Source organism: Adiantum capillus-veneris, chromosome 23 (assembly GCF_014529385.1).
Source record: "Adiantum capillus-veneris isolate H3 chromosome 23, ASM1452938v2, whole genome shotgun sequence".
Classification (NCBI taxonomy): Eukaryota; Viridiplantae; Streptophyta; class Polypodiopsida; order Polypodiales; family Pteridaceae; genus Adiantum; species Adiantum capillus-veneris.
Window position 1 is genome coordinate 51,802,625 of NC_140953.1, and position 27,983 is coordinate 51,830,607.

The window sequence follows — 27,983 nt, forward strand, 5'->3', positions numbered from 1 at the left end:
GCATCCTGGCAGGGGCATCCTTCTCGGACCATGCACCACTGATCCTCACAGTGGCAGACAGGCAGAGGAGTGGGAGAACGATGCTTCGCATCCCAGAGCGGGTCTTGTTGGACACAGCACTCAAAGAGAGGGTAGAGGCTCTTTGGACAGAGGGCATGGACAGCCAGGCTCTACTGGCAGACAGAGTGGCCTTAGGCCTAGCTCAGCTTAGCCACTTTTTTCTCCAGGAGTCTTTGGCTCGACGGGCCGCAGCGAGAGAGGAGGAGCAACGTCTCAGACGAGGTATTGCTTCACTACAGAGGATGCAGGAGCAGCATCCAGACAGTCCATGGCTGGAGGAGCAGTTACAGCAGGCTCGACAGGAGCTTGCTTGCACAGAGGAGAGGCGCCATGAGTTTGCCTTTCACCGACAGGCATCTCAGTGGACTCAGGTAGGTGACAGAGTGACAGGTGCCTTTTTTGAGACAGTAGGACCTCGGCACTCGCATGCCAAGGTCACTCAGCTGAGGAGACCCGATGGGTCAGTTGCTTGTGAGCCTGAGGATATGCGTGCAGTTGCTACTGACTTTTACCATGAGCTACTGACGGTTGAGCCCCAGTCAGAGAGACAGGATGCATACAGGGAGCAGGTTTGGGCGCAGATGCCTTGTCTTGTGACTGAGGAGATGCGCCAGAGGCTGGAGATACCTCTTCAGCTTGAGGAGCTGCATACGTCTCTGAGGGCCCTTCCTCGTGGTAGCTGTCCAGGTGAGGATGGGCTGACTCCCAGCTTCTTCTTGGAGTACTGGGACTTGCTTGGCCCAGATCTTTGTAGTGCCTTTCAGTACATTCTGCACACAGGAGTGATGCCGGACAGCATGAGTGAGGGCCTGATTTACCTCATTCCAAAGGAGCGTGGCTCCTTGGATGAGATTCGACAGTGGCGCCCCATCACCATCCTCAACTCAGCCTACAAAATTCTTGCCAAGGCTCTGAGTTTGAGGATTCAGCCACTTTTGGAGAGCCTTATACATGGGACTCAGACAGGTTTTGTCAAGGAACGCAGTATACATCTTCACTTTCTGGGAGGCTTCTGCCCTGGCACGTCTCCGTGGGGAGGACCTTGTGATTCTTCTTCTCGATTTTGAGAAGGCATACGACAGAGTTGACTGGGACTTTCTAGAGGGCACGCTTCGCAGGATGGGCTTTTCAGATGCTTGGATCAGAGGGGTGTCAGCTTTGTACAGACAGGCTCACAGTCAGGTGCTTTTGGCAGGAGGTAGAGGTGAGCGCTTCATGCTCACACGATCGGTCAAACAGGGTTGTCCTCTTGCCCCCTTTCTCTTTATGTTCTATGCGGAGACGATGAGCAGATTTTTGGTGTCACAGCAGGTTGGTTTGAGGGGCTTAGCACTCCCGATACGGGGAGATGAGCTTCTGCACGCTGAGTTTGCCGACGGCTCAGCCTTGTACTTAGAGGGCCAAGAGGCCAATTTACACAGGTGTGGGCAGGCTCTTGAGACCTTCTGCTGTGCATCGGGCGCATTGATCAACTGGAGAAAGACAGTGGCTTTCTCGGTTGGCAGTGCTCCTGTGCCAGAGTGGATGCCAGGAGAGGGTTTCAGGTGGATTCCCCTAGGGACTGCAGTTCGATACTTGGGTTGTCAGGTTGGTTTGGATTTGTCCCCCGAGCAGCAGATTGCTCCTCTTCTCCTGTCCATCAGGAGAAAGCTGTTACACTGGAGTTCAGCACGACTTTCGCTGGCCGGTAGAGTGGTAGTTGCCAACCAGGTGTTGTTGGCAACTATGTGGTACATCACTTCTTGCTGTATCTTCTCGAGTTCTTGTATCAGCCAGGTAGAGAGGCTGATCAGGAACTTCCTTTGGTCATGTAGCGACACTCAGGTTGCCCGAGCCAAGGTGGCTTGGTCGGTCATCACACTTCCTTGTTCTCAAGGAGGGCTTGGGATCATTGATCCAGCACAGCAGAGCAGAGCCCTTCTTGGGAAGTTCGTCGTCAGAGGACTTCTTCCAAGCGAGGAGCCCTGGAAAGAGTTCTTGCTGCAGAGGCTTCGTGCCAGGGTGTCTCAGTCAGGAGGCCCTTGGCAACCTTCGACCAGATGGATCTTTACAGAGTTACGCCGAGTTGGTTTGAGCAGGAGACTGGAGGACCGATTCGCTGTGAGTTTGCTTCACTCTTGGGAGCTCTTACGGCGTGGCCTAGAGCAGAGACAACCGACATGCACGGAGGAGCGCCTACGACAGCCCCTCGTCTGGAACCCCATGGTTAGCACTCAGAGAGGCCACTTGGTTGGGAGTAGGCCTCATGTTTCATGGGGTCCCATGGCAGCAGGTCCAGCGCGCTCTCTAGGTGACTGGCTAGAGTTCACAGGTTTGTCAGAGGAGGTGCAAGGTGTCCAGCTACAGGGCATGAGAGGGGTTCAGAGCATGTGTCAGGACATCTCAGAGTCAGTTCCAACTAAGTGGCTCACGCCTCTCGAGCCAGTAGCACCCCGATGGATGGGAGCCTTCACACGACTGGAGGTTCTCATCTCAGTCAGGGCTTGTTCAGAGACTGTCCCAGCCCTGTTCTTTGAGCTTCAGGGTGGGGGACGTTTACAACGAGTTACAGTAGAGGCCCCGCAGGTAGCAGAGTGCTGTTTCCAGAGGATCCGAGTTGTGGACATCTGTGGGAGGACTTGCGTCATAGACCCTGACCCAGCAGCTCTCGAGACAGGACACTGGAGGCTATGGGCTTGGGAGTGTTGTCCACTGGCACGAGTACAGTGGGATCCTGGTGAGTGGCTATGGAGGGACCCCTTCTCTTCTGCAGACCGCCCAGGAGTCCCTTTCTTCCAGTACACTGTTCGGCTTGGACATCATATACTTGCAGCGCAGAGAGAGGCCCGCCCCGCTGCAGCACGTCATTGGCAGGAGGAGGGTCTCACAGTTGAGTTCTTGGCAGCTTTTTGGCAGAGGCTGTGGGACTCCAGACAGCCGAGGCGCGTCACTTTGTTCCAGTGGTTGGTTGCACACAGAGCCACAGCAGTAGGGAGCTGGCTTGTGCATAGTGGTCTCTCGGCCGCATGTACAGCCTGTGACCAGTTGGTGGAGAGTCAGCGACACTTTCTTTGGGACTGTCCTTCGGCCCAGCAGGTGTGGCTACAAGTTCTTCGGCTGATGCCTGCCCTCTCCGCGGCTCGACAGTACACTTGGGGGGCAGCGGCTTGGTCCACCCTCACGGGCCCGGCACTACAGTTTGAGCTATCTTCCACCAGCAGGATGATAGTGATACAGGGGGGGCGACCTGCACTCCAGCCTGCTACAGACCTTACTCCACAGGAGTGGTGCAGTGAGAGAGAGGAGTGCTGGGAGCTCATCAGCGGCCTAGCTCTTTGGTTCATCTGGCGGGCCCGTTGTTTCCGCATCTTTGAGGCTCGCCCTGTGCCACCAGCAGAGACTGTTCGTGACTTTTGGCTAGAGCTGATCCATACTCTCAAAGGACAGCTTGAGGGACTACAGGGCAGCTCCGACCGCATGCGGGAGCGCCGCGAGGCTTTCCTTCGACTCTGGCGCCCTGGGCCTTTCTACACCATGGTCCAGGGGGTGCTCAGATGGCACTACTGTCCACCTGTGTGGCTCTTCCCTCCTCCCATTTCTTGATTTAGCCCCATTGTATATATGCTGTTTTTTCATTAGGAGAGTCTCCCCATCATGCGTGTTGTAGCCCTCTCTTGCAGAGGTGGATGTAGCCCTATGGGCAGTTTTCATTAACTAATAGAAGGATCTTTTTCTTGGGAAAAAAAAAATGTGACATGAATTTGACATCCCTATCTGACACAATTGACTCATACCAATGTTTAATGCATAGAAGTGCTACATCTTGTGTTGTTATTGTGGCCTTACAAGGAATCAACATGCAAAACTTGTTGAAACGATCAACGATGGTTAGACATTGAGTATTCCTTGAATGCAAACTAGCGGGAAGATTAGTCACAAAATCCATGAAAATATCTTGAAATGGGTCTTCAGAAATAGGCAACGGTAGCAAGAGGCCTTGCTGCTTATCCCTAGGGGCTTTGACTTTTTGACAAATGAAACACTATGTGACATACTTGAACACATCTTTTCGTCTTTAAGGCCTAAAAAAGAATCTTTCTACCTTTTCTACAATGGTATTCATGCCTCTGTGCCCACCCGTGAGTGCATCATGCGCATCGTACAATATGGCTTGCCTAAGAGAAGGCAACACACAAAGAGGGTGACGAAAATACAAAAGACCCTCACAAATGAGATAGTTGCTAGACCCTTGGGAAGCAAGAGCCTGCAACCATTGCTTACCAAAATCGGAATCCGCATACCTGTTCTTCATGCTGTCAAAAAGAGACTCCTTGAATAGAGACTCTTGAACTTGTCTCTAGAGCCAAAATTTGTCCTTTGCAACTTAACGCATCTGATGCTTTCTATGCTTATGCGAGTGATCCCACAAATTTAAGGATTTTTGTAAATCCGTTTGGGATTTTTCGCATCAAAAATGGTCTTTTTGGGTCAAAAATGAGCTGAAAACGGCCTAGTTTTAGTCCAAAGTGGCAAAATGGCCCAAAAATTGACACATCGGCTAATATTGCCATGGGAAGAGAGAGAAGGCTGCCTGTCGTTCTTGAGATTTTTGCAAAGCCTCGCGGACCTTGGCAAAAGCCGTGTCTAAGTCGCGCATATACTCATCCGCTTCAAAAAACTTATCTTTCGTGCTTAGGAAGGTGGGAACCTTCGCAACACCTTCAACAATCTCAAATGGTGCCTTCGTCGAAGAGTGTATCGTGTTATTGTAGGCAAATTCCACCAAAGGTAGATACTTTTCCTATTGATTCTTCTGATCCGAGATATAAGACTTCAATAAATCTAGAACCACTGAATTGGCAATCTCACATTGCCCGTCAGTCTGTGGGTGGAAAGATGACAAGAACTGCAACCGCGTGCCAATGTTCTCCCAAATTGCCTTCCAAAAAGAACTTGTAAATCTAGGGTCCCTATCGGAGACAATCGTCTCAGGCATGCCATGTAATCTGAAAATCTGGGCCACAAATAGTCTCGCTAAGTGATCCGGCTTGACTGTTTTCTTCACTTTGAATGAAATGAGCTTGTTTGCTAAATCTGTCAATTACAGTCCAAATACCATCGTGACCACTCTCTGTTCTTGGGAGATCAAAAATGAAATCCATTGCAATACTTTCCCAAGGGCGGGTGGGTATGGGCAAAGGCTGTAACAGTCCTTGCGCTTTATGCCTGTCAAACTTCACCTTCTGGCATACCAAGCAACTGCGCACAAACTCTTCCACATCTTTCTTGAGTCTCGGCCAAAAGAAGTATCTCTCTACCCCTTTCATGGTAGTAGCAATGCTGCGGTGACCCGTAAAAGGTGGACACTGGCATTCAGTCATAACCTTTTCCCTCAACTGCTGTGTAACGCACAACATGGTTTTCCTCATCAAGTAGCCATCCCGAATGGAATATCCCGCTACCGTCTCCCCATCCCGTATCCGTGTGAAAACGTCTGCAAAATCCGAATCTGTGGCATACTGGTCGACCATATCCTCGAAGCTCCTATTATGTATCACGGAAATAGCCAGAACCAACGGCTTCCGAGACAAAGCATCTGCCACCACATTCTTCTGTCCCTGAACATGGACAATCTGTCACAAGAAGAACAAACTGAACAGACTTTTAGCACTTCATTAACAACTACGCCCCTTTCGGTATTTCTTTATATTGCATCAACACAGTACAAGCAGGTACTCCAGACTCGTGCCCTTCTCCAGGAAGCATGCCAGAGAATGAGCCCTAACCTCATATTTAAAGACCCTTGGCCTAAAAAGCAATTACAATGAAAAGCCTTTAAAACTCAAAAGCTTCTGGTCCAAAAGCAAAACCAAAAACTGCCAGCGTAAATCACGGAAATCCGTATAGCCTGCCATGTCATCAGCTAGCGCAAACATCGAAAATCTGCCCTTAGGGTTAGGGTTAGGGTTTTTGCAGTTTTAGGGTTTCTGGCAGCAAAATTAGGGTTTGCAGGTTTTAGGGTTAGGGTTTCCAGAATTAGGGTTTCAGCAGTTAGGGTTTCTGGCAGAAATTAAAAATAGGGTTTTTGCTCACGGGCAACCACATCATCACTTTGTGACACTTCTTCTGTTACTTGTTCTTCTTAGGGTTTAGGCCCCTCGGCCAGTAGCTCCGTTCTTCAGTAGGCCGACACATCAGCAGTTTGTTACATCTCCCCTTCTTGAGAGAGATTAATCGTCCACGATTACAGCATATCTGCAAAACAACTCAAGTTAGCTCAAAAATTTCCGAGGGTCATTCCGAGGGACATTCCGAGGGACAATCAGTTTGCTCTTTTTATTAAGGAGTTAGCTCTCCTTTCTGCTCTTTTGATCAAGGAGTTAGCTTCTCCTTTCGTCCAAATCGGAACTCTTGATATTCCAGTGTAGTAAAATTAGCCATCACACCCAAACCGCATTGATCTTCCATGGGTGTCTTGATGCACTAAAATTACATACCCAGGCAATCTCATCCAATTAGGAATATTCAGTAATTGGCACATCACAATGCAACACAAATGCTTACATATGCATGTTACAAGACACAACAAAGAGCGCCGCTGAGCACTCCCCCGAGACAAGTGGTCTGCGGTATGAAGCTACTCAAAGACTACCTCGTCACTCCCCCCGCAAATAACCTAAAAAGGTTCGGGCCATGAGCTCAAAGGACTATACAACCAAACGCTCCCCAGACCACAGTCTGCGTCGCTTGGAGATTCAAGCATACAACCAAACGCTCCCCAAGCATCGGCCTGCGTCGTTTGGAGGTTTTCTAGCATACAACGGAACGCTCCCCAAGCATCGGCCTGCGTCGTTCCGAGGTTTTCAAACATACAACGAAACGCTCCCCAAGCATCGGTATGCGTCGTTCCGAGGTTCAAACAAAAACAGTATTTCTCATTTCTCAACCCGGGAGTAAAATCACCAATCATTGAAACCAGAGTCAAACAATTCAAATCGGCACCAAAACAGGTTCAAAACAGATACAATCCATTTCAAACAAATTCCAAACAGGATCACCAAACAAGTTTAAACAGAACTCAAACAGTCGAGCTCGAAAAGTCGACTGACTTTCCATCCTGAAACCTGCATCAAAAATTTGGGTTAGGTTCATTCCATAAGGTCGTAGCCGAGCACAGCATGGTCCATCAGCTTTTGAACAAACAGTGTTTCTTTGGCGGCGATGGTAGTCCCAAGAGATAGCAATCACACCAAACCTCCAAAGTTATCAACTCGAGAAGAGACATCTACTGAGAGATGTCGAGAAATTTCAAGATATAATCTGCTAGGGTTTCCATGGCAAGCATTTCAGGATACCTTACTCTGCCAGAAGTTGCACTCCGAAGGAAGATGTCAGAAACCATATAACTTCGGGCAAAAATTTTCTTGAAAGCTTGCCAAGTACTTCGAGTATGCTGCTTGGTAGGTGTAAACATCAACATCTGCATGGTATTGCTTCTGAAAAAAAAAAAAACAGTGACTTGAAACAAATCTGGATCCTTCTCTTGCAAGTAATCTTAATTGGCTTATGCCCTGTAAGACACTGCGGTGAAGACTGGAGCGCGCCCGATGCGCGATGAAGTAAGGGTGGGAGTGGCTAATAAGTCCGGGGTCGGAGGCCGAAGATACCTCAAATAATAATTCCAATAGCTCTGTCTGCTCTTTCGTAGGACCGGTATGCTTTCAGAAAAGCACACGCCTGATGCTCTGATACCACTGTCACAAGATGGGCATCACGTGCCAATAGAAAAGAACAGACTGAACAGACTTTTAGCACTTCATTAACAACTGAACTAAAAGAGAGAGAGACGACACACGACACGGAGTGGCGGAATTCCACCCCAGAGAGTATTGGCCCCAAACCTTGACGCCCCTTTCGGTATTTCTTTATATTGCATCAACACAATACAAGCCGGTTCTCTAGACTCTGCACCTTCTCCAGGAAGCATGCCAGAGAATGAGCCCTAGCCTCATATTTAAAGGCCCTTGGACTAATAAGCAATTACAGTGAAAAGCCTTTAAAACTCAAAAGCTTCTGGTCCAAAAGCAAAGGCAAAAACTGCCATCGTAAATCACGGAAATCCGTATAGCCTGCCACATCATCAACTAGAGCAAAAAGCGGAAATCTGCCTTTAGGGTTAGGGTTAGGGTTTCTGCAGTTTTAGGGTTTTTGGCAGCAAAATTAGGGTTTGCAGGTTTTAGGGTTAGGGTTTCCAGAATTAGGGTTTCAGCAGTTAGGGTTTCTGGCAGAAATTAGGGTTAGGGTTTTTGCTCTCGGGCAACCACGTCACCACTTTGTGACACTTCCTCTGTTACTTGTTCTTCTTAGGGTTTAGGCCCCTCGACCGGTAGCTCCGTTCTTTAGTAGGTCGACACGTCAGCAGTTTGTTACACAACCTGGAAGTGAAACTGTGACAAGATGTTCGCCCACTGCATCTGCTTTTCCGATAGCTGCTTCTGTGACAAGAAGTAGCGCAAGCTCTGATGGTCTGTAAAGACAGTAAAATCCGCTCCGAGTAGGTAATGCCGCCACTGAGTAAGAGCATGAATAACCGCCAAAAGCTCTTTCTCACAAATCTGTGTTGTCTATGTGGATACATATGGTGATGCAGGATCCAGCCTGGCAGGGGTGATGATACCACTTCTTTTGTATGCAGACGATGTGGTATTGATTTCGAACTCTCCAGAGGGGCTACAGAGACAGTTGGATGCTCTCCAGAGACTTTGTGCAGATAGGGACTTGACAGTGAACGTTGGGAAAACCAAGGTTATGGTGTTCAACACCACACAGGCATGGGTCACTCGAGCAGAGCATCAGTTCACATTTAGAGGGGAGATGGTGGAACAGGTACGGTCTTATGTATACTTAGGAGTGACTTTTACAGGTCCGCGCTTCTCATTGAAGCAAGCAGCAGATGCTAGGTTGGACAGGGGCTTTGCAGCTTTGGGGAGGCTTGAGAGGCAGTGTGCTCATGTACAGTTTTAGGAGCCGCGCACGAAGCTTTGGTTGTTCGATTCGTTGGTCACCCCGGCATTGTTGTATGGATCCATGGTGTGAGGCCTAGCCTCAATACAGAGGAGTGGAGGCGTATGGAGAGACCACTAGTTATGATGATTGTAAAGATGATCCGGTGCAAGGCATCAATACCACATGCTATTGTCAGAGCTGAGATGGCAGCATCCTCCATAGTGACAGAGGCCATATTTCAGAGTGTGACAGGCCTACATCGCATATGGGAGCTCCCCCCAGAGAGAGATTCGAGATTGGCATTGGATTCCTCCAAACAATTAGCAGAAGATGGGGTTCATGATTGTTGGTATGCACAGATGCAGACATGGTTTGGGAGACATGGACTACAGATGGATGCACTTCCACCCTTCCAGTATAACTTGGATTGCCCGCACCTCCAGCTTACGTGCACTGAGCGCAACCGGGTGATCAGATCAGATATTGTGCAGCTGGAGACAGAAAGGACCTGGCAGCGACCTCCAGAGCCATTAGGCACGAAGATGGCCCATTACAGGGACCACTTCTTGCATGTTTCGTTGGAGGGTTTTGTGATTCGGCCAGCATACATGGATGTACATCTCTCAAATGGGTTGCGCAGTGCCATTGGGCAGGTCCGTACCTCCTCCCATCAACTACGCATCAAGACAGGCAGATACATGCAGATGGCCCAGAGAGATAGGACATGTCAGCTATGCCACCAAGAGGTGGAATCTGAGGAGCATTACATTTGCCGTTGCACAGTCTATCACGAGATCAGGAGGAGATACCACTGCCTTTTCAGAGAGGGCTTTGAACCATTACGTCGGGTGATGGATTATGAGGACCAGAGATGCCTCGGACTCTTTTTACTAGAGTGAGGAGGCAAAGGGACAGACTATTACAAGACAGTTCTCCACCAGCAGATCGACAGTGCACTATGCGTGACTTCTTCAGTAGAGAGGGAGAGGACCTTGGGACACAGACTCCGTCTATGGAACAGCCACACCCCCAGGACCACATCCATCGAGGCCTAGAGGAGTCCATCTTGATCAGGCCACTGCACAGGGTCGTACTCGCCGTCCTCGATCACCCGGTCCTCGACCCAGACCCCGCCATTTGCACCAAATCAGAGCCATCATCGCTCGACATCGGAGACGAGTGCCACCTTTCAACGGCCTCTCTATACTGGATCTACCCATCTGGGATATCCTGGGATAGAGGACAAGGAGAGAGAGAGAGTTGATGGTCAGATTTGGATGGGATCAGTCATGTATTTGTACATATTCTCAGTTTTAGCTTAGTTTTAGCTTTGTAGACTCAAACATCACTATGATGTTGAGTAGATCTTTTTTTTTTTTTCTGTTTCAGTAGACGAGAGATGTATTACCAGATGTATAGTTTATTGTCTCATGGGCCAGTTTGGCTCTTTCGAGACGTTAATATATCTCTCTGTCTTTCTTTCTTTCTCTCTCTCTCTCATTCTCAGCACTTTCATTCACAATAGCATTCACTTTGATTGTGATCATTGCACTTGCACTCTCTCTCTAAGAACGAAAGGATCTCCCTTCCGTAAGTAAAAAGGAACCCTTGAGCACAGTTCGGAGCACTCATCCTCAGCACTATCAACATTCACTTCTGTTGTACCTTACACTTCCTCCAGTTGATCAATGCCCCTGATGCACAACAAAACACCTCAATAGCCTGCTCACACCTGTGCAGATTGGCCTCCTGGCCCTCAAAGTATAAGGTTGAGTCGTTGCAAACTCAACGTCAAGGAGCTCATCTGTCCTAATAGGGAGCTCGAGGGCACGCAAGGCAACCTATTGAGAAGTCAAAATTTGCTCATCGCCTCAGCATAGAACAGAAAGAGGAAGGGGCTAGAGGGCAACCCTGTCTGACCCAACGTGTGAACAAGAAGCGTTCCCCTCTTCCCCCTCCAAGAGCACCTGATTGTGTGCATGCCTATAGAGTGACATGCCTCTGATCCAAGCATATGAGAAACCCATTTTGCATAGAGTGCCCTCCAGGAAGTCCCAGTCAACTCTGTCTAGGCCTTCTCAAAATTGAGAAGGAGTATCACCTAATCCTCTCCTCGGAGAGGCGTGAGGGCAAATGCCTTCCAAAAAGTGAAGATGTTGTCAAGGATACTACACTCCTTGACAAAACCTGTCTGGGTCCCATGTACAATGAATGCTCTTTAGTAGTGGCTCAATCCTCAAGCTCAGAGCCTTTGCCAGTCTTTTGTAGGATGAGTTGAGGATAGTGATGGGTCGTCACTCGCGAATCTCATCCAAGGAGCCTCCCTCCTTGGGAATAAGGTAGATCAAGCCCTCACTCATGTTGTCAGGGATCTTGCCACTTTGAAAAACATATCGAAATGTACTGCAAAGATCTGAACCAAGCAAGTCCCAGTACTCCAAGAAAAAGTTGGAATTCAAACCATCCTTCCTTGGACAACTACCTCGGGGGAGTGCTTTGAGGGCCTCATGAAGTTCCTCTAGCTGGAGAGGAAGCTCAAGTCTTTGTCGCATCTCCTCAGTAACAAGGCAAGGCATGTGTGCCCAAACCTGCTCTCTGCATGCATCCTGAGGCTTTGACTGAGGCTCAGCTGACAACAGATCACGGTAAAATTCAGTAGCAACTGCACGCATATCCTCAGGCTCTCAAGCAAGTGACACGTCAGGTCTCCTCAACTGGCTGACGCTGGTGTGCGCATGGCGTGGCCCCACCATCTCAAAAAACTCCCTAGTAACTCTGCCACCCACCTGGGTCTACTGAGATGCCTGCCGATTGAAGGCAAATAGTCACCAGGAAGTGTATTTTTCATGTTGCCTTCTTTAAATATGTACTACATATTTTTATTTATTTTATTTTTACTTGTTTTCCTAGAACCCTTGAAAAGGTGCAAGTGGACATTGCATGGCCAGTGTGAAACGGTTGTGGCCGAACAAGTTTCTCACATCAAGAGTCTAGGTCGATCAGTTTGGGACTGGTCAGGCCAGTTAGCACTGAATTCTGATGAGTATAGAAGCTTGTGTGCGCCATAAGGAATTTGGGCCACAAGGCAAGTCACTTACAGCTTCATAAGTTGGTGGGAGCTAGGGAATTAAACCAAAGGGGCAAATTGGACACATGGCAGTAGGAGAGCAACCTGCAGGTCAAAACACACACTCCAAGCTCTCATGCCAAGAGGGGGCGCCCAAAACTCAGAGAGAAAGCTGATTTTATTCAGTGTGCATTTACAGAGTGTGTGTGAGTAGTGGGTGCAGGTTCACAGCTTTAATGGAAAGCTTGCCTTCTCCGAGAGGGGGGCCCTTGGAGAAGGGTTTGAGAACCGCCTGGTGTAGTATTCTTTTCTCTCTCTCTCTCTCTCTCTCTCTCTCTCTCTCTCTCTCTCTCTCTCTCTCTCTCTCTCTCTCTCTCTTGATGCATTCTCATGATTGTACTACCTTGAGCATACAGACATGCATATACCCCTAGAGATAGAGCTCCATCCCTCCTCAGATACTCCACTACCTACACTCAGCTCAGTTTTGTATCAATTTTGTTTCATTTGTCTTTCCGATAGACGGATGACATACACACAATGTACATTTGATTTGTCTCATAGGCCGATTTCGGCCTGACATAGACGTTAAAAATCTTTCTTTCTTTCTTCTTTCTTTCTCTCTCTCTCTCTCTCACAGCACCTTCATTCACAGTAGCATTCACTTTGTTTGTGATCATTGCACTCTCTCTCTAAACGAACGGAAGGTTCTCCCTTCCATAAGTAAAAGGAACCCTTGAGCACAATTCGGAGCACTCATCTTGAGCAATATCAACTTTCACTTCAGCTGCACCTTACATTGGTATCAGAGCTTTTGGCAATGTTCTGTATCACTCAAGGAAAGAACCACAAGAAATTTTTTGCTTATTGCGGACCCAAGTCCACTTGGGCGTGTCGAATCCTAATCGTGTTTTTGAAGAGTGACAAGTAACCCAAGAAAGAAGGGCTTGTCCAACCTCCCCTTGTTCCTTTTTTCACTCATTGAGAGCGGACCGTGCACTTCGCGACTAGCCAATCGACATGAGGTGGTAAAAAGCAACTTTGGTGTGAGCGCAAGGCCGCCAAGGGGTGCGCCCGTAGAGAAGAGTCGAGCTTGGTGGGTAAGAGAAAAGCCTTCTTAAACACCGATTGCAAGCTAAAGAACCTCATGAACCCAAGAACCTCAAAAACCTCAAGAACACAAGTTCCTCAAGAACTTAAGTACCCAAGATCTCAGTGTATGGTCATCACTTGAAGCGGAATGGATACTTTGTGTGAAGTGATGAGAGTGGAGTTGGTGACAAAGAAGTTTCCCCACCAGGAGGATTTTTTCTTGATCCTCCCACATCCCCATCTATGCCACGGGTTGCACCAAATCCTATGGAGGCTTTGGTCAAGTCGATGATGGATATGATGCTACAACAAGAGGCGCAACGCATAGCGGCCGAAGAAAGGCGAGCGGCTATGGAGTTAAAGCGTGAGGCACAGGGAGACCAACGCATGCAAGAGTTGGTCCTACAGGTACTCACCTCGAAATTCGAGCCAGCCAAAGATGTGGAGAGTTCATCAAGGGACACAAGTAGAGATGCAGACTCCAACAATCCAACCACTGAGAAGTTGACGTTCAGTAAGTATGACGGTAAGATGGATGCTAATGTTATTCATTCTTGGTTGCATCAATTTAATGCTTACTTTGCGACAACTAAGAAAACAGGAAATAGCTAGGTTTTGATGGCAGCCATGTATCATGCCGATGATGCCATTAATTGCTATCAAGCGTGGCAAGAGGCACAGTTGGCCGTGCACCTAGAGGAAGCCGAACACAACGTACCCCTTTCTTTCAATCGGGCCAACTTCCAAGAAAAGCTAAAGGCGTGGTTATGCCACCTCAGTACCTAGCACGGTTGAAAGACGATTGGCGCAGTTTCAAGCAAAAATGGTATGCCAGTTATGACTTCTCCGTCCTCTAAATGATAAGGCTTAATGAACTTCTCACAATGTCGCCGGCGGCGAACCGCCGGCGTCGCCACGATCCAAAAACTTCACCGGACCATTCAATCGGTAGGAGCGACAGGCGGTGTGTACAAAGAGCAGGGACCTAGTCAACGCGAGCTAATGACTCGCGCTTACTAGGAATTCCTCGTTGAAGATCATTAATCGCAATAATCTATCCCCATCACGATGAAATTTCAAAAGATTACCCGAGCCTATCAGCCCAGGTGGTAAACTCATTGAATTCGTCAATGTAGTGTACGTGCAACCCAGAACGTCTAAGGGCATCACAAACTTGTTATTGCCTCAAACTTCCATGGCCTAGACGGCCATAGTCCCTCTAAGAAGTTGGCCACGAAATTATACAAACTCATAACGCCGTTCCTCAATGCTAACCAACTCCTGCCTAGCCTGTTGCATCTACTCCTCCAACAAAGGATTGTCTGGATGCTGCTCTTGCATCCTCTGCAAGGAAACAGTGCCCCGTCGTAGACGCTTCTCCTCCTCCCTAGCTGCAATAGAGCGAGCCGCAGACTCTTGGAGGAAGAAGCTACTAAGCTCAGCCAGTCGAGAGGCCACTCTACCAGTCGGGTGTCCTGCGTGTCCAAGCACTCTGTCCAAGGTGCCTCCATCCGCTCTGGATCCGGCAAGATCCTCTCAAGAATGCGTAGCATCCACCCCCCGCTCTTCTGTCTGTATGTCACAATGAGAATCATTGGTGCATGGTCCGGAGAAAGTAGTCCCTGCGAAGATGTAAACAGATCCCCCCATGTCACAAATGGGGTCATTGGCGTAGAACGATTTATCCGAGATAGATTCACTTCTTGTTGCGGTCAAAGCTAGAGAAAGACAAATTGTCTGGGGGCCTCACAAAGCCTCAATGCTGCCAAACATCAGAAACCCTCAAAGTCATACATAGACGCTCCCAAGCTGCCAACTGAGCCCCATGCACAGCAGCATGGCCACCTCCAATCCTGCGAGAAGGATCCTCCAACATGTTGAAGTCTCCCCCAACACACCACTACTCTACATGCGGCAAAGGCTCTACATCATGAGACTAAAACTCTACTCGTGCACTTGCCACATTGGGCGCATATATGTTCAGGAAACCCATGAGGCGACCCTGAACCTACATAGTAATCCACCGAGCTGTGCCTGGTACAATAATACCTCTGCCCACAATGGCCTGATGCCATGAGTTTGCAATAGTCATACATACCCCTCCGTGGATACCTCCAAGTCCAGATGCGGCTGACCAAAATGTCTCATAGCGACCATGCAACATCTAACCACATCGTCTAATGCGGCTCTCACGGAGATGATGCTCCCCTAGCATAAGAATATCAATCTCACCACCCGCAAGGCATTGCTAAAGCTCCTGACGCAACCGACCCCTGTGACGCTGGAACTGGGGTCCTCCCCTTGCACATTCCATGAGACAATCCTCATGGAGTCAGTGAGAAAAAACAGATGTTGCAGCAACAGCCAACCTTGCTGTCTTTGAGGCCGGCTTAGATGGGAAGTAATCCGCATCTAAGCGACCTCTAGACAACCGCATTCGAAGTGATTGTCCCACCCAGGCCCAAGCCGAGCGTGCAGTCTGTAGGGTGACATCCTCTGTCCAAGAATCCTCATGTACAAATACATAGCAAGGGGGGCTCTGAGTGTCACCAAACAAGTGCACCACAATGTGCCTGCAACATGCTGCATCCGGCGACGTCACACTAAACTTGGCTAAAGGCCAAAGTGTGTGTACCAAATCTGTCACCCCCAGGTCCCTTGTGTGGTGTGAGAACTCAATAGTCTGGATCTGGAGCCACTCTAGAACTGTGTGCAAGGTTCAATCTGTATGATCCCTGCCGCACAGCGGAAAGGAGAAACCTACCGCTGTATCCAGAGCCTTAGTGCCTCCGGCTGCTAGAAAGAGGACGTGACCTCGAAAGCAAGCTTCCTCCAGGTCGAGAGAAGGGTCACCAAGGAAGCGTGTGAAACTGTAGTCGAAGAAGGTTTCCTTCTCCCATATCCTAATTTAGCCGTCATTGAACATATCTTTTTTTTCATCTGGGAGAATCTCCCCTCATGCTGATGTAGCCCGGCAGTTTGTACTATGTAGCCCACTGGGCAGTTTTATTAACTAATAGAAGGATCTTTTTCTTGGAAAAAAATAAAATAAAATATCTGAGATATGAGCTCTACGTCTGATGCCTTGCATACAATTTCCAGAGCATTTTCCACAAAACACGACGAAGGTGTTGCGAACGATGCACTCTAGATGAGTATGTCAATAACAAACACAGCTATCCATATTCCCAAATACAAATGATACAAATTGTTCATCTTGGACTAAAAATTTGGCTTAACCCAAAAGGTTGCACCAAGAACTAGTAATGCCTGCCTCGAGTATGAAACTTGATCTTCAAGGATCCAAGGATGCGTTCAAGTCTGATGGTACCCTAACTTTAGATCCTTGGTGAAATATTTTGCACTTGTAAAAGTCAATCTATAAGGTCATCTCATCAATGGTAACTTTTCAAGCATGACAACAATCCTATAGAGAAAAGCTATTTACAACATAGGCCATCAAACAAAACTTGCAACGGAACTACTACATAATGGAAGAACGTTTGAGAACCTATTCTCAATGCAAATCCCTGTGAGGTGCCCAGGTCCTACCTGCCAAGAAAAAAGGTATCCTAACATTCTTAACACCTTTTCTTCTTGGCAAGTAGGACCTGGGCACCTCACAAAGACACACTCAGCTTGATAAACCCTTCTCAGATTTGCAAGTGCCTACCAATCTCGTCCTCCTCATTCTGGAAAAACTGACGAAGCTACCTAGAGATGGGATTGCTACTATGCATTACGCCTATCTTGTGATCAAAGTCGGAACCATAAGAGCGTGGCGACCCATGTGGTGAATCCAACCAAAATGCATCAACAAACTTTTTAAGGAGATGCTCTACATACTGCTTAGATAAATGAAATGATGATCATCAGACACAAATGCAACTCTAGAGTTACATTAAAAACCAAGAACAACAACCATTTATGCATGAGCATTTGAACATCATAATTTCAATGCAAAGACATTGTTTCATTTAGAGAACTAAAGTCTACATTGAATGCAGTGGTCCTGAGGAAAGGAACCTCAACCACATGGTATCTCTTATTATATTCAGTGAAAATATCATTCATTTTCTAGTCAATAGACAGTCAAGTTCACTCACTTTAAGACCTTGGAATGCCCAAAATAACACCTACATTTTGGCAACTCATAAGTTGGAAGTGTAGAGACTCATGGTACAGCTAGATATGGAGATCCAACTGTCCCTGTCCTTCGATCCAAGCCCTAATTTTCTACATGCCTAAAAAGGTATGTTTCTCTCGCAAAGACCATTTGTATTGTCCCATGTCAAATTTTCTTCATGCAAATGAGCAGTCTTGCTGTCTGATTTGCAAGAGCCCTAGAGGAGTTTTGCAACAATAACAGATGAAATACAATCAAGCTTGGGAGGACAACGTTACAAGTTTCTGTACATCCCCCATATTGACTAGGAGTACACATATCATGTGTGCAAGCACTGAGATATGCTCAGCCCATAGAAACATGGAGTGCAGACCAGGAATGATAAAGGGAAAAGAAACAGGAACGGCCAAAAGGGGGAAACGGGAACAGGGGACCCAGAACAGAGTGGCCATTTTCTAATTGCAAAACAGGTCTGGACAACCAGAATGATACGACAATGCATTGCGGAACGGGGCAAAAATGTGTTCCATGTTTGAAATGCAAGTTGAAACGGCACATGGCCGGAACAGACATTTCGGATCACCACCTGGTCGGAACGCATTCTGAGCATGGGGGAAGGGGGGGGGGGGGGCGGCCAGCCATTCCCTGCTGTTTCTATGATTCAGCTGCACATAGCATCCCCCAATCCCACAATGAATCATAGTACACAGCACATTGGCTATGCAAACATGAACAAATCATATCCCTGTTCAAAAAGCATGAAAGCAAGAAGCAATCAGAAGCCGGCAGGCCTCCAGAGTCTTTAACTCATGGTGGGTAAACTGCCTACTACTATACAGAAACCTTAAAGAACCCCAGTACAGGAGTGGCACAAGTTTTTTTCTCACCAAGAAATGAACCTTTTTCTGAAACTATGTATCTCCTTAATGGCTGCTTTCCCCAAGTCCCCTTCATGCTACCATGTGCTCTATTTGCATTGCCATTCTAACACAATGTTGTTTTTTACTGACAGCTGGCTCACTATGTACTTTTTTGAGAGGAAAGCACTCAAAACTGTGCTTACCATAGAAAACCTCCAGCAAGTAGTGCATACTAATATCTAACAATTGAATTCAGGCTTCCTGAGTGAGTATCAAGTAGCACCTTTTACTTCGTTTTTCCTTGTTTCAAGCTCATCAAAGGAAGAAACAACTAGTACTCGTGCTATCAAAGGTTTCCCATTTGGTGTGCCAATACTGCCGCCTAGGCCTGCTATGCGCACATCTTTCACTCGAGGAGATCTCAAAGTGGCATACTCATGACCTCGTACCCAGCAAGGAACTTTCACAGGCTCTTCTTGCACCTCTAAACCATCCTTAAATATCTCCTCCTATACAATGTCAAAACCAAGTCAGCCCATATTAACAAAATTTTGCGATGACCACGTAGATGCCAACAAAAAATAGGCATTACCTTTGTCCAGTTCAAAGCCTTTTCCAATGCAATGGATCCACTCAATCGAGGACCAAAGGTATCAGTCATGTAGGCAAGTCTATTATATGCAGAGCTGAACATGCAGAGCACAAGTCAACAAAAGCCTTGAAACTTGAAAGTAACAGACTATTGACTTTTTTTTTGAGCTTTATTGCAAAATCTTCTGAAGGTAATTGGGGTTGACCAAATCTAAAACAAAAATCTTTTTAAGAAATGATAACATACTTCTTGTAAGTGTTTTGTGAGCATGTACCAAGCTATGATATATAGCATCGAACATTTATTTAGGAAAGGAGAATAAGAACATAATTGGCTTAATCAAGTCACTAGAAAAGGGTTGAAAAACACCCATGCAAATCTGTTTTTAGGAAAAAAAGAATTTTCTGCAAAGACGAGTGAGTCGCTTTTCATTCGCAAGCGATAATAGGCTTAGAAGTTCCCTCATATGGAGCCATGAAAAGAATGTCACTAAATAAACTTATATATCATGAACTATCCCTCATTTAGCTTAAAATCAAACAAATAAGAAATCTCCCTCTCTTTGAGCCAGCAGACAAACTTATGATATGTGTTTGAAGCATTCTTCAATCAATCAAGAAAAAATGCAAGTGAGAATTTCTGCCATAATTGAGTACCTTGTATTTCTGAATTCGGTCATTTTCACTGTTTTTCAGTGTACTTTCAAAAAATTTAGCTCCTATTTTGAAGTTCTAGCCAGTTGATTTTACATTGGATACCAAAATCATCTAAGGATAGGGGCAGAAGAAAATCATGAAAAGCAGATACTACTGTTGGGTACACACCATCATCGTATTGATTGTTATGGGTTTGAGAAATGGTGAGCTTCTACTGATTTCCCCTATGAAAAGGGTGTTACATGTTACGCTGGAGTGTGAACACGAGGACAGTGTCCTTGGGCCCGTGGAGGACTCCCATCACCTAGACCTACACTCGCTCTCACTACAAACCTAATTGATTATTGCACACACCTTTATCAAACTTCTCTCAACCATCTGAATCTAAAAAATACATTTAATAGACACAATTTGACCTAAAAGTGTACCTAAGAAATGACACTGTTGGGGTTGAGATTATGGCACACTTCCTAGCACTTAACAAAAGTAGCAATGAGCTGTGAGATGCTCCTCAAAGCTTTTGAGAGGTGTGGAACACTAAGGAACTTAGGTAGTGGGCTGAAGATTATGTGGACAACTTTGTTGAAGGATGGAGGAGCATTTGTCATTCCAAAAGGCATCTTGGTTTAAATCAATCTACCTCAGGGAATCATGAATGCTGTCTTGATTTGATCAGCCAGATGGATAGCCACCTGTGTTCATGAAATCGTACAGAGCATGCCGTGCTACATTCTCCAGGACTCTTTTTATAAATGGTGTTGGAAATCCATCTTGGATGGTTGCTTTGTGAGTGCTCGAGAATCCACATAAACTTTGATTTTGTTGGAGTGCTTCTCTCGGGCTATCATATAGGTGAAATCCATTCTGAGTGCTCCACTGGCACTATTACCTTTCCCTCTATTGTTTTCTCCGATCTCTACTTCACTACCAATTGAGCTTGTAGGCTCGCCCATTAACTAGCCGAGCTCATGGGACGAATGGATCTCCAGCTCAATTGGTACGGCTCTAGGTCAGGATAAGTCCAGGAAAAATACATCCTTAAAAGAGTGCATAAATGTGGTTACTTGGTCAAGTAGGAGACAATTGTCCCACAGCCAAGCAGCCAAGAGAAAAACTTCAGAATCCTCTGGTGTCCACATGTTGAAGTCTTTGACTGGGTCGTGGTAAAGTGTGTCACAAATGAGCTGGCGTGGCATGGCCCATGGCCTATGGAACCTTTTTGGCCCCTGAAGGGGTCACTGAAGCAAGAAGTAAAAGCTGGACAAACTCCCCACGACAACCGGATGCTGGCGTGGCTCCGTTATTCGCGCCGCGTTTTATGGGCTGCCACATGGCAGTCCGTACGGATGCTAAGCAGGGCTCTTGACACAGCTTTTGAAGACTACTGCTTTTGGGCTAGTGAAAAGCTACTACGACGCCCAGTTTAGGGACCCCCACATACAGTTTCTAAGCAATGCTAGGGCCTCTCTCTCGGGCAGATTAGCTTGGGAGCACTCCAAAGAGAGGATCTTTGGCCACTGTACTTTGTGAAGCATCACTAAAGAAAAAAATACCGAAACGAGCACCAATGCATCTCGAAGCGGAACTCCGCCGCTTTGTGCTGACTCTCCTTCTCTCTCTCTCTCTCTCTCTCTCTCTCTCTCTCTCTCTCTCTCTCTCTCTCTCTCTCTCTCTCTCTCTCTCTACGACAGAGGACCCATACCATACTGGCGCGACATAGAAGCCGTCCCGGATACCAATGTATATGTATATGATGCCTCGACTGTTAGAGAGCTCCATTGTATCAGCTCACCCTTTGTATTTCCTATTCCCTTTGTGTCAGCTTTCACCCCACCCCTACCCACTATTTTATTTTCTTTTCAGTTCTTTGTACTTTTTGTACCCAGACCTGGTATTACATTCACCACATGTAACCTTTTGGTCTCATAGGTCATTTTGGCCTTTTGAAGATGTTAATATTACATATCTCTCTCTCTCTCTCTCTCTCTCTCTCTCTCTCTCTCTCTCTCTCACCAGATCAGTGTCCTTTATACATGGTTTCTGGGATACAAATAATTGCCGATATACTAGATTGGCCCTCGAATCCTCTCGACAATTAGCAATGAAAGGAGATACATCATGCTGGTATGTGCAACTGTCCTCGTGGTTTCAGAGACACGGGTTCAGTATGGAAAGATTACCCCCCTTCCAATACTCTCTTGAGGCTCCATCACTGGCAATCACACGCACGGAGATTAATAAAATCATCCGCCAGGATCTTATACAGTTGGACACTAAGAGGACATGGGTAGACCCTACACAAAATTGGGCACGAAGATGGCCGACTACAAAGAAAACTTCCTACAGCTATCTGAAGATGGTTTGTGATTCGCCCGAGCTACATGGATACCCACCTGTCTCATGGTTTGAGATGTGCTATTGTTCAGATTCGTACATCCTCACACCAGCTGGAAATTGAATTTGGCAGATTTAGGGGAATCCCACCTGAGAGCAGAATTTGTAAGTTATGCGGAATGGAGCTGGAGACAGAATTACACTACATATGCCATTTCACCGTATACTATGAGATACGTGGGCGTTTCCATTGCCTATTTAAAGAAGCCTTTGGACCTCTAGATAGAGTCATGCAATACCACGATCAAAGATGCTTAGGCCTGTACCTACTGGAACTACATCGGCACAGGGATAATCTAATGAGAAGACAAAGAGCACTACAGCCTCAGAGGCAGATCATAGATTTCTTCGGATCGAGAGAAGCAGGAATGGAAGGAGAAGTAAGAGGCCAGCAGCGAGCACAAAGGAGTACCCACATTCATACCAAAGGCACCCTCATTGACAGGGCGATTGAGCTTAGGAAATCGAGACGACCACGACCGAGATGCAGAAGCACACTTCACCGAAGGAGACTACAACAAAGGATTAGAAGCATTCTAGCCAGACACCTAGAATGCTCCTAAGAAGTTTGATTAATACTTTGTATTTAGTTTTTCACATTTATTTTCACACTTACACACTTTTCACACTTAATACTTTAGTACTAAGGTACCCAGACATTGTAACAGATTCACCACTTTTGTATCACTTTGGTCTCATAGGTCATTCTGGCCTTTTGAAGACGTTAATATAACATTTCGTCTCTCTCTCTCTCTCTCTCTCTCTCTCTCTCTCTCTCTCTCTCTCTCTCTCAAAGAACTAAGGAGAGAGATCCGGGGGATACAGAATGAGGAGATTCAGATCTTGAAAACGGAATTACGAAACCTAATCAAGGCCGAAGTAAACGTAACAGAATGCGTTATGCAAAAGAAACTCGATGAGGCAGTAGCAAGTTTTGAAGCATGGAGAACAAATATGGAAAAGTACATGGGGGAAAAAGATGCAATAATTGAGGAGCTAAAAGGAGAACTTGCGGCTTACAAATCTGCAACTAAGGAGAAGGGAGACGACCAACCTTCGGTGCTGAAGGAGCTTGAGGACATGAAGGATCAAATCAAAGCTCTACGGGAAGAAGATGAACAGAAATCGAAAACGGCATCTTCATGGGCGGAACGTCTTTTTAAGACACAAGAAAAGGTTGATGAAGCACAAAAATGGATTGAGGATGCGTAGAAAGGGAAGGCCCAGATGCTCGAGACCACACCTACTTCTACCATTATTAATATGACCATTGAGGAAGAGCAGAAAAGGAAGAATCGGGCTCTGCATGTGCGGGTTACAGGAGTCAAAGACAGAGAGAATGTAGATGAAGTGAAGGAACTGCTACAACGCATGGGCATCACAGAGCCTACTCACACAAGTGCATGGAGAGTGGGCAAGAAAGGAATCGATGAGAAGGGGTTTAAACGTAAAGGATCGGGCACTCATTCTCCGCTTCCCGAATATAGAAATAAGGAAAGAATTTCTAAAGAAGAGGCCAACTCTTAAGAAAACCGGTATTTTTCTGGGAGATGACCTTATATTGGCACAAGTGGCACACATACAAGAGTTGATGCCAGAGATCAGGGCAGCAAGAGAAAAGGGGAAAATCGCCTTTTATAGAGGAGGGAAAGTAGTGGTTCTCGAAAAGCGCTCAGCATGACGGTCTGAGACCTATGGGGCGACGCTTCAGATAGCGGCGTGGAATTGTAATGGGTCATATAGGCTAGATGTAGGTGCCTTTGAAGACAGCTTTAGGGACAGAGACATAGTTTTCTACTCAGAGACACACCAGATACCGGGACAGCGTATGCCACATGTGAAGGGTTATTTATGGGAAACATCTGGTCGACCAGACGAGATCTCTACAGGGTAGCCGGGGGTCAAGAGGAGTAGCAGTCTTATTTAAAGAGGAGCTGAAACACTACTACAGATTATCAGGAAAGATGAGCAAGCAAGGTATATGTGGGTGAGAATGAGAGCCGAGACAGGTAGATTTCTATATATCGCTATATGCTACTTCCCTCCAAGTACCTCAGTCTACTCCTCACCAAATGGACAGTCCCCTTTCTCCATATTGAATAATGACATATGGGAGTTCTCTAGAGATGGAGACATAGTTCTCTTAGGAGACTTTAATGCCAGAACGGCCAACTCTCAAGCAGTATTCTATGATACTTCTGAGGAAATGCTCAGAGAAGTGGATTTATCACAAAGGGGGCTTACTAGAAACTCACAGGATAAAGAACACACTGAATATGGGAGACATCTCATGGAGATGGCAACTATACATGGTTTGGCCATACTTAATGGTCTAGAGAATTTCCCGTTATCTGGGGGATTCACATGCTTCCCACACAGGCATGGGGCCAATACAGTGGATTATGTCATGACTTCACCAAGCTTTATTTCTAGTATCAAGGACTTTAAGGTGGGACCCAGACCGGTTGGGATTGCAGTGGATCATGCTCTCTTGACCTTATCAATCTCCTTCCAATACAATGCCTCTAGCCATGCCCTGTTGCTAGTACTTTCTTTACTACGGAAATGGTGGAAAAAGCCATTGATAAGATGAAGACAAGAAGAGCATATGATCATGAAGGTTTAGTAGCAGAACATCTGATCCATGCCAGGGATCTACTTTCAGAAGTCCTTGCTCGGCTGTTTAATCGGGTCATGTGTGAAGGATTACCTGAATCTTGGAAATTATCTACTACCTATTTTCAAGTCAGGGGATCCTATGATACCCGGGAACTACCGCACCATTATGGTAGGTCACACTTTGACCCGACTGTACGCATCCATTCTTGAACAAAAATTGAGTAGATGGGCCGAGAATGAGGGCATAAGAGCAACAAGACAAGCTGGATTCAAAAGGGGTTATTCCACTTTAGATCATATTCTTACGCTCAGAGCCATTATTGAGGAAGGAAGAGCAAACGGGAGAAGGATGTATTGTTGCTTTGTGGATTTTCGGAAAGCTTTTGATACAGTACCAAGGGCCAGATTGATGCGTAGGATGCAAGAGTTAGGGGTCCCCAAAGAGATTATTTGGGGGATCGTGGCCTTATACGGGTCAGTAACTGGTTATGTACGTACTCCAGAAGGGGTGTCCGACATTGTTCATTCCACCGTTGGAGTAAAGCAGGGATGCCCACTGTCCCCTACTTTATTTGGTATGTACATAGATGAGGTATCAGATTACATTGATAGCGAGGGTGACAGAGGGGCTCAACTTGCAGGGTCATGGATCTCTTTGTTGTTGTATGCAGATGATATTGTATTGATAGCAAAATCACCAGATGGAATGCATAGGCAGCTCGATGCATTACATAAATTCGCGGAGGACAGTGGACTGTCGATAAACTTGGGTAAAACCAAAGTTATGGTGTTTAACACCACACCGTAGTGGGTCAGGAGATCGGCACCTACATTTGCATATGGCCAGGATACACAGATGCATACACGTACCTTGGGGTTTGGTATTTGCAGGACCGAAGTTTACTCTTAAGAAAGCAGCGGATGCTAGATTATCCAGAGCCTCTGCGGCCTTGGGAGGGTTGGAGAGGATGTGTTCACAAGTGCAGTTTCAGGAACCACGAACAAAACTTTGGCTCTTTGATACTGTGGTGGCTTCGGCTATGCTTTATGGGGTCCAGATTTGGGAACCATCAGTGGATCAGGATAATTGGAAGTCAATGGAGAGACCTTTGGTATCTATGATTTCCCGAATGATTAGAGCCAAGGCCTCCGTACCACACGCGATTACCCGAGCGGAACTAGCGGCCCCTCCGATAGAAATTGAAGCTCTTACCCGATCAATGTCCTTTATACATGGTTTGTGGGATACAAATAATTGCCGATATACTAGACTGGCCCTCGAATCCTCTCAACAATTAGCAATGAAAGGGGATACATCATGCTGGTATGCGCAACTATCCTCGTGGTTTGTCGGAGACACGGGTTCAGTATGGAAAGATTACCCCCCTTCCAATACTCTCTTGAGGCTCCATCATTGGCAATTACACGAACGGAGATTAATAAAATCATCCGACAGGATCTTATACAGTTGGATACTAAGAGGACATGGGTAGACCCTACACAAGAATTGGGCACGAAGATGGCCGACTACAAAGAAAACTTCCTACAACTATCTGAAGATGGATTTGTGATTCGCCCGAGTTACATGGATACCCACCTGTCTCATGGTTTGAGATGTGCTATTGGTCAGATTCGTACATCCTCACACCAGTTGGAAATTGAATTTGGCAGATTTAGGGGAATCCCACCTGAGAGCAGAATTTGCAAGTTATGCGGAATGGAGCCGGAGACAAAATTACACTATATATGCCACTGCACAGTATACTATGAGATACGGGGGTGTTTTCATTGCCTCTTTAAAGAAGGCTTTGGACCTCTAGATAGAATCATGCAATACCAAGATCAAAGATGCTTAGGCTTGTACCTAATGGAACTACATCGGCACAGGGATAATCTAATGAGAAGACAAAGAGCACTACAGCCTCAGAGGCCGATCACAGATTTCTTCGGATCGAGAGAAGCAGGAGTGGAAGGAGAAGCAAGAGGCCAACAGCCAGCACAAAGGAGTACCCACAGTCATACCAAAGGCACGCTAATTGACAGAGCGACTGAGCTTAGGAAATCGAGACAACCACGACCAAGATGCAGAAGCACACTTCATCGGAGGAGACTACAACAAAGGATTAGAAGCATTCTAGCCAGACACCTAGAATGCTCCTAAGAAGTTTATTTAATACTTTGTATTTAGTTTTTCACATTTATTTTCACACTTTCACACTTTTCACACTTAGTACTTTAGTACTAAGGTACCCAGACATTGTAACAGATTCACCACTTTTGTATCAGTTTGGTCTCATAGGTCATTCTGGCCTTTTGAAGACGTTAATATAACATTTCATTTCTCTCTCTCTCTCTCTCTCTCTCTCTCTCTCTCTCTCTCTCTCTCTCTCTCTCTCTCTCTCTCTCTCTCTCTCTCTCTCTCTCTCTCTCTGCCCCTCCTATGGAGATTGAGGCACTTACCAGATCAATCTCCTTTGTGCACAGCTTGTGGGATACTACTAGAGACAGATATGCTAGACTCTCCCTTGAGTCTTTTTTCAGTCACAGACAGAGGAGTTCGAGCAGCCCCACAAACATAGCAGCACCAGAGGCATACTGCTTGATCGGGTGATAAGAGTTGGGGCGGTCCTGTCGCCCACAGATGAGGGGGCCCTCTCAACATCGACGCAGATTGCGACAGAGGATCCATACCATATTGGCGCAACATAGGAGCCGTCCCGACAGAGTGCTTACCTTGAAGGACATTGAACCTCTACAGCCTTTTGGATACTGATGTCTCTACTGTCAGAGAGCTCCATTGTATCATATACATACATATACATATACATATACACACATATGTATACATATACATACACACACACACACACACACACACACACACATATATATATATATATATATATATATATATATATATATATACATACATACATACATACATACATACATACATACATACACACACACACACATATACATATATTCGACGGTCTTGAAAAAGGAAACATAATCCACTTGAACCTACTGAAACATGAGGAAATTACGTGCTCTCCACACTGTCTATAGGACCCTGAATCTAACCCAGCCGAAGAAGCATGCGTATGGCCAAAGTAATGGCAGAAGCACTCCAAAGATCCAGAAAAATCTACCGAAATGCATACCAAGAAAACGCATGCGAAGAGCTGTAGAGATGCACTCCACAAATTGTTGCGTACGAGAACAAGACCACAATAAATGTGGAATATTCTCAATGCCTGCCACAGTGAATACATCTCGAAGAGGCCAATCTTTTGGAGCGCATAAATTTTCCAGTCGGGAGAACCCCAACGATACATCTGCACATAAACAATCGCTCCTTTAGAGGCAACTGAGCATGCCATACTTTACTCCCACCATGAAACACTCTTAGTCATGTTCCATACCTTATTACAGTGATCTTGGATCCAGGAAGATAACTACAAATGAGAGTACACTTTCTTTGCAGAGATCGAACGAATCGAAGTACCAGCATAGAGCCAATCACAAATTC

At 46.3% G+C, this 27,983-nt stretch overlaps 1 protein-coding gene across 1 annotated transcript in view; it reads right to left on the reverse strand.

The window, feature by feature from the left end:
* Positions 1-27,983, reverse strand: part of LOC147427778 (uncharacterized) — a 76,739-nt gene that overhangs the window by 23,053 nt on the left and 25,703 nt on the right. The window contains exons 3-4 of the mRNA XM_086497232.1: positions 18,783-18,876; positions 18,474-18,699 (exon numbers count right to left, since the gene is read on the reverse strand). Of these exons, the coding sequence (XP_086353358.1) occupies positions 18,474-18,699; positions 18,783-18,876 (320 nt within the window). The remainder of the gene's footprint in view (positions 1-18,473; positions 18,700-18,782; positions 18,877-27,983) is intronic.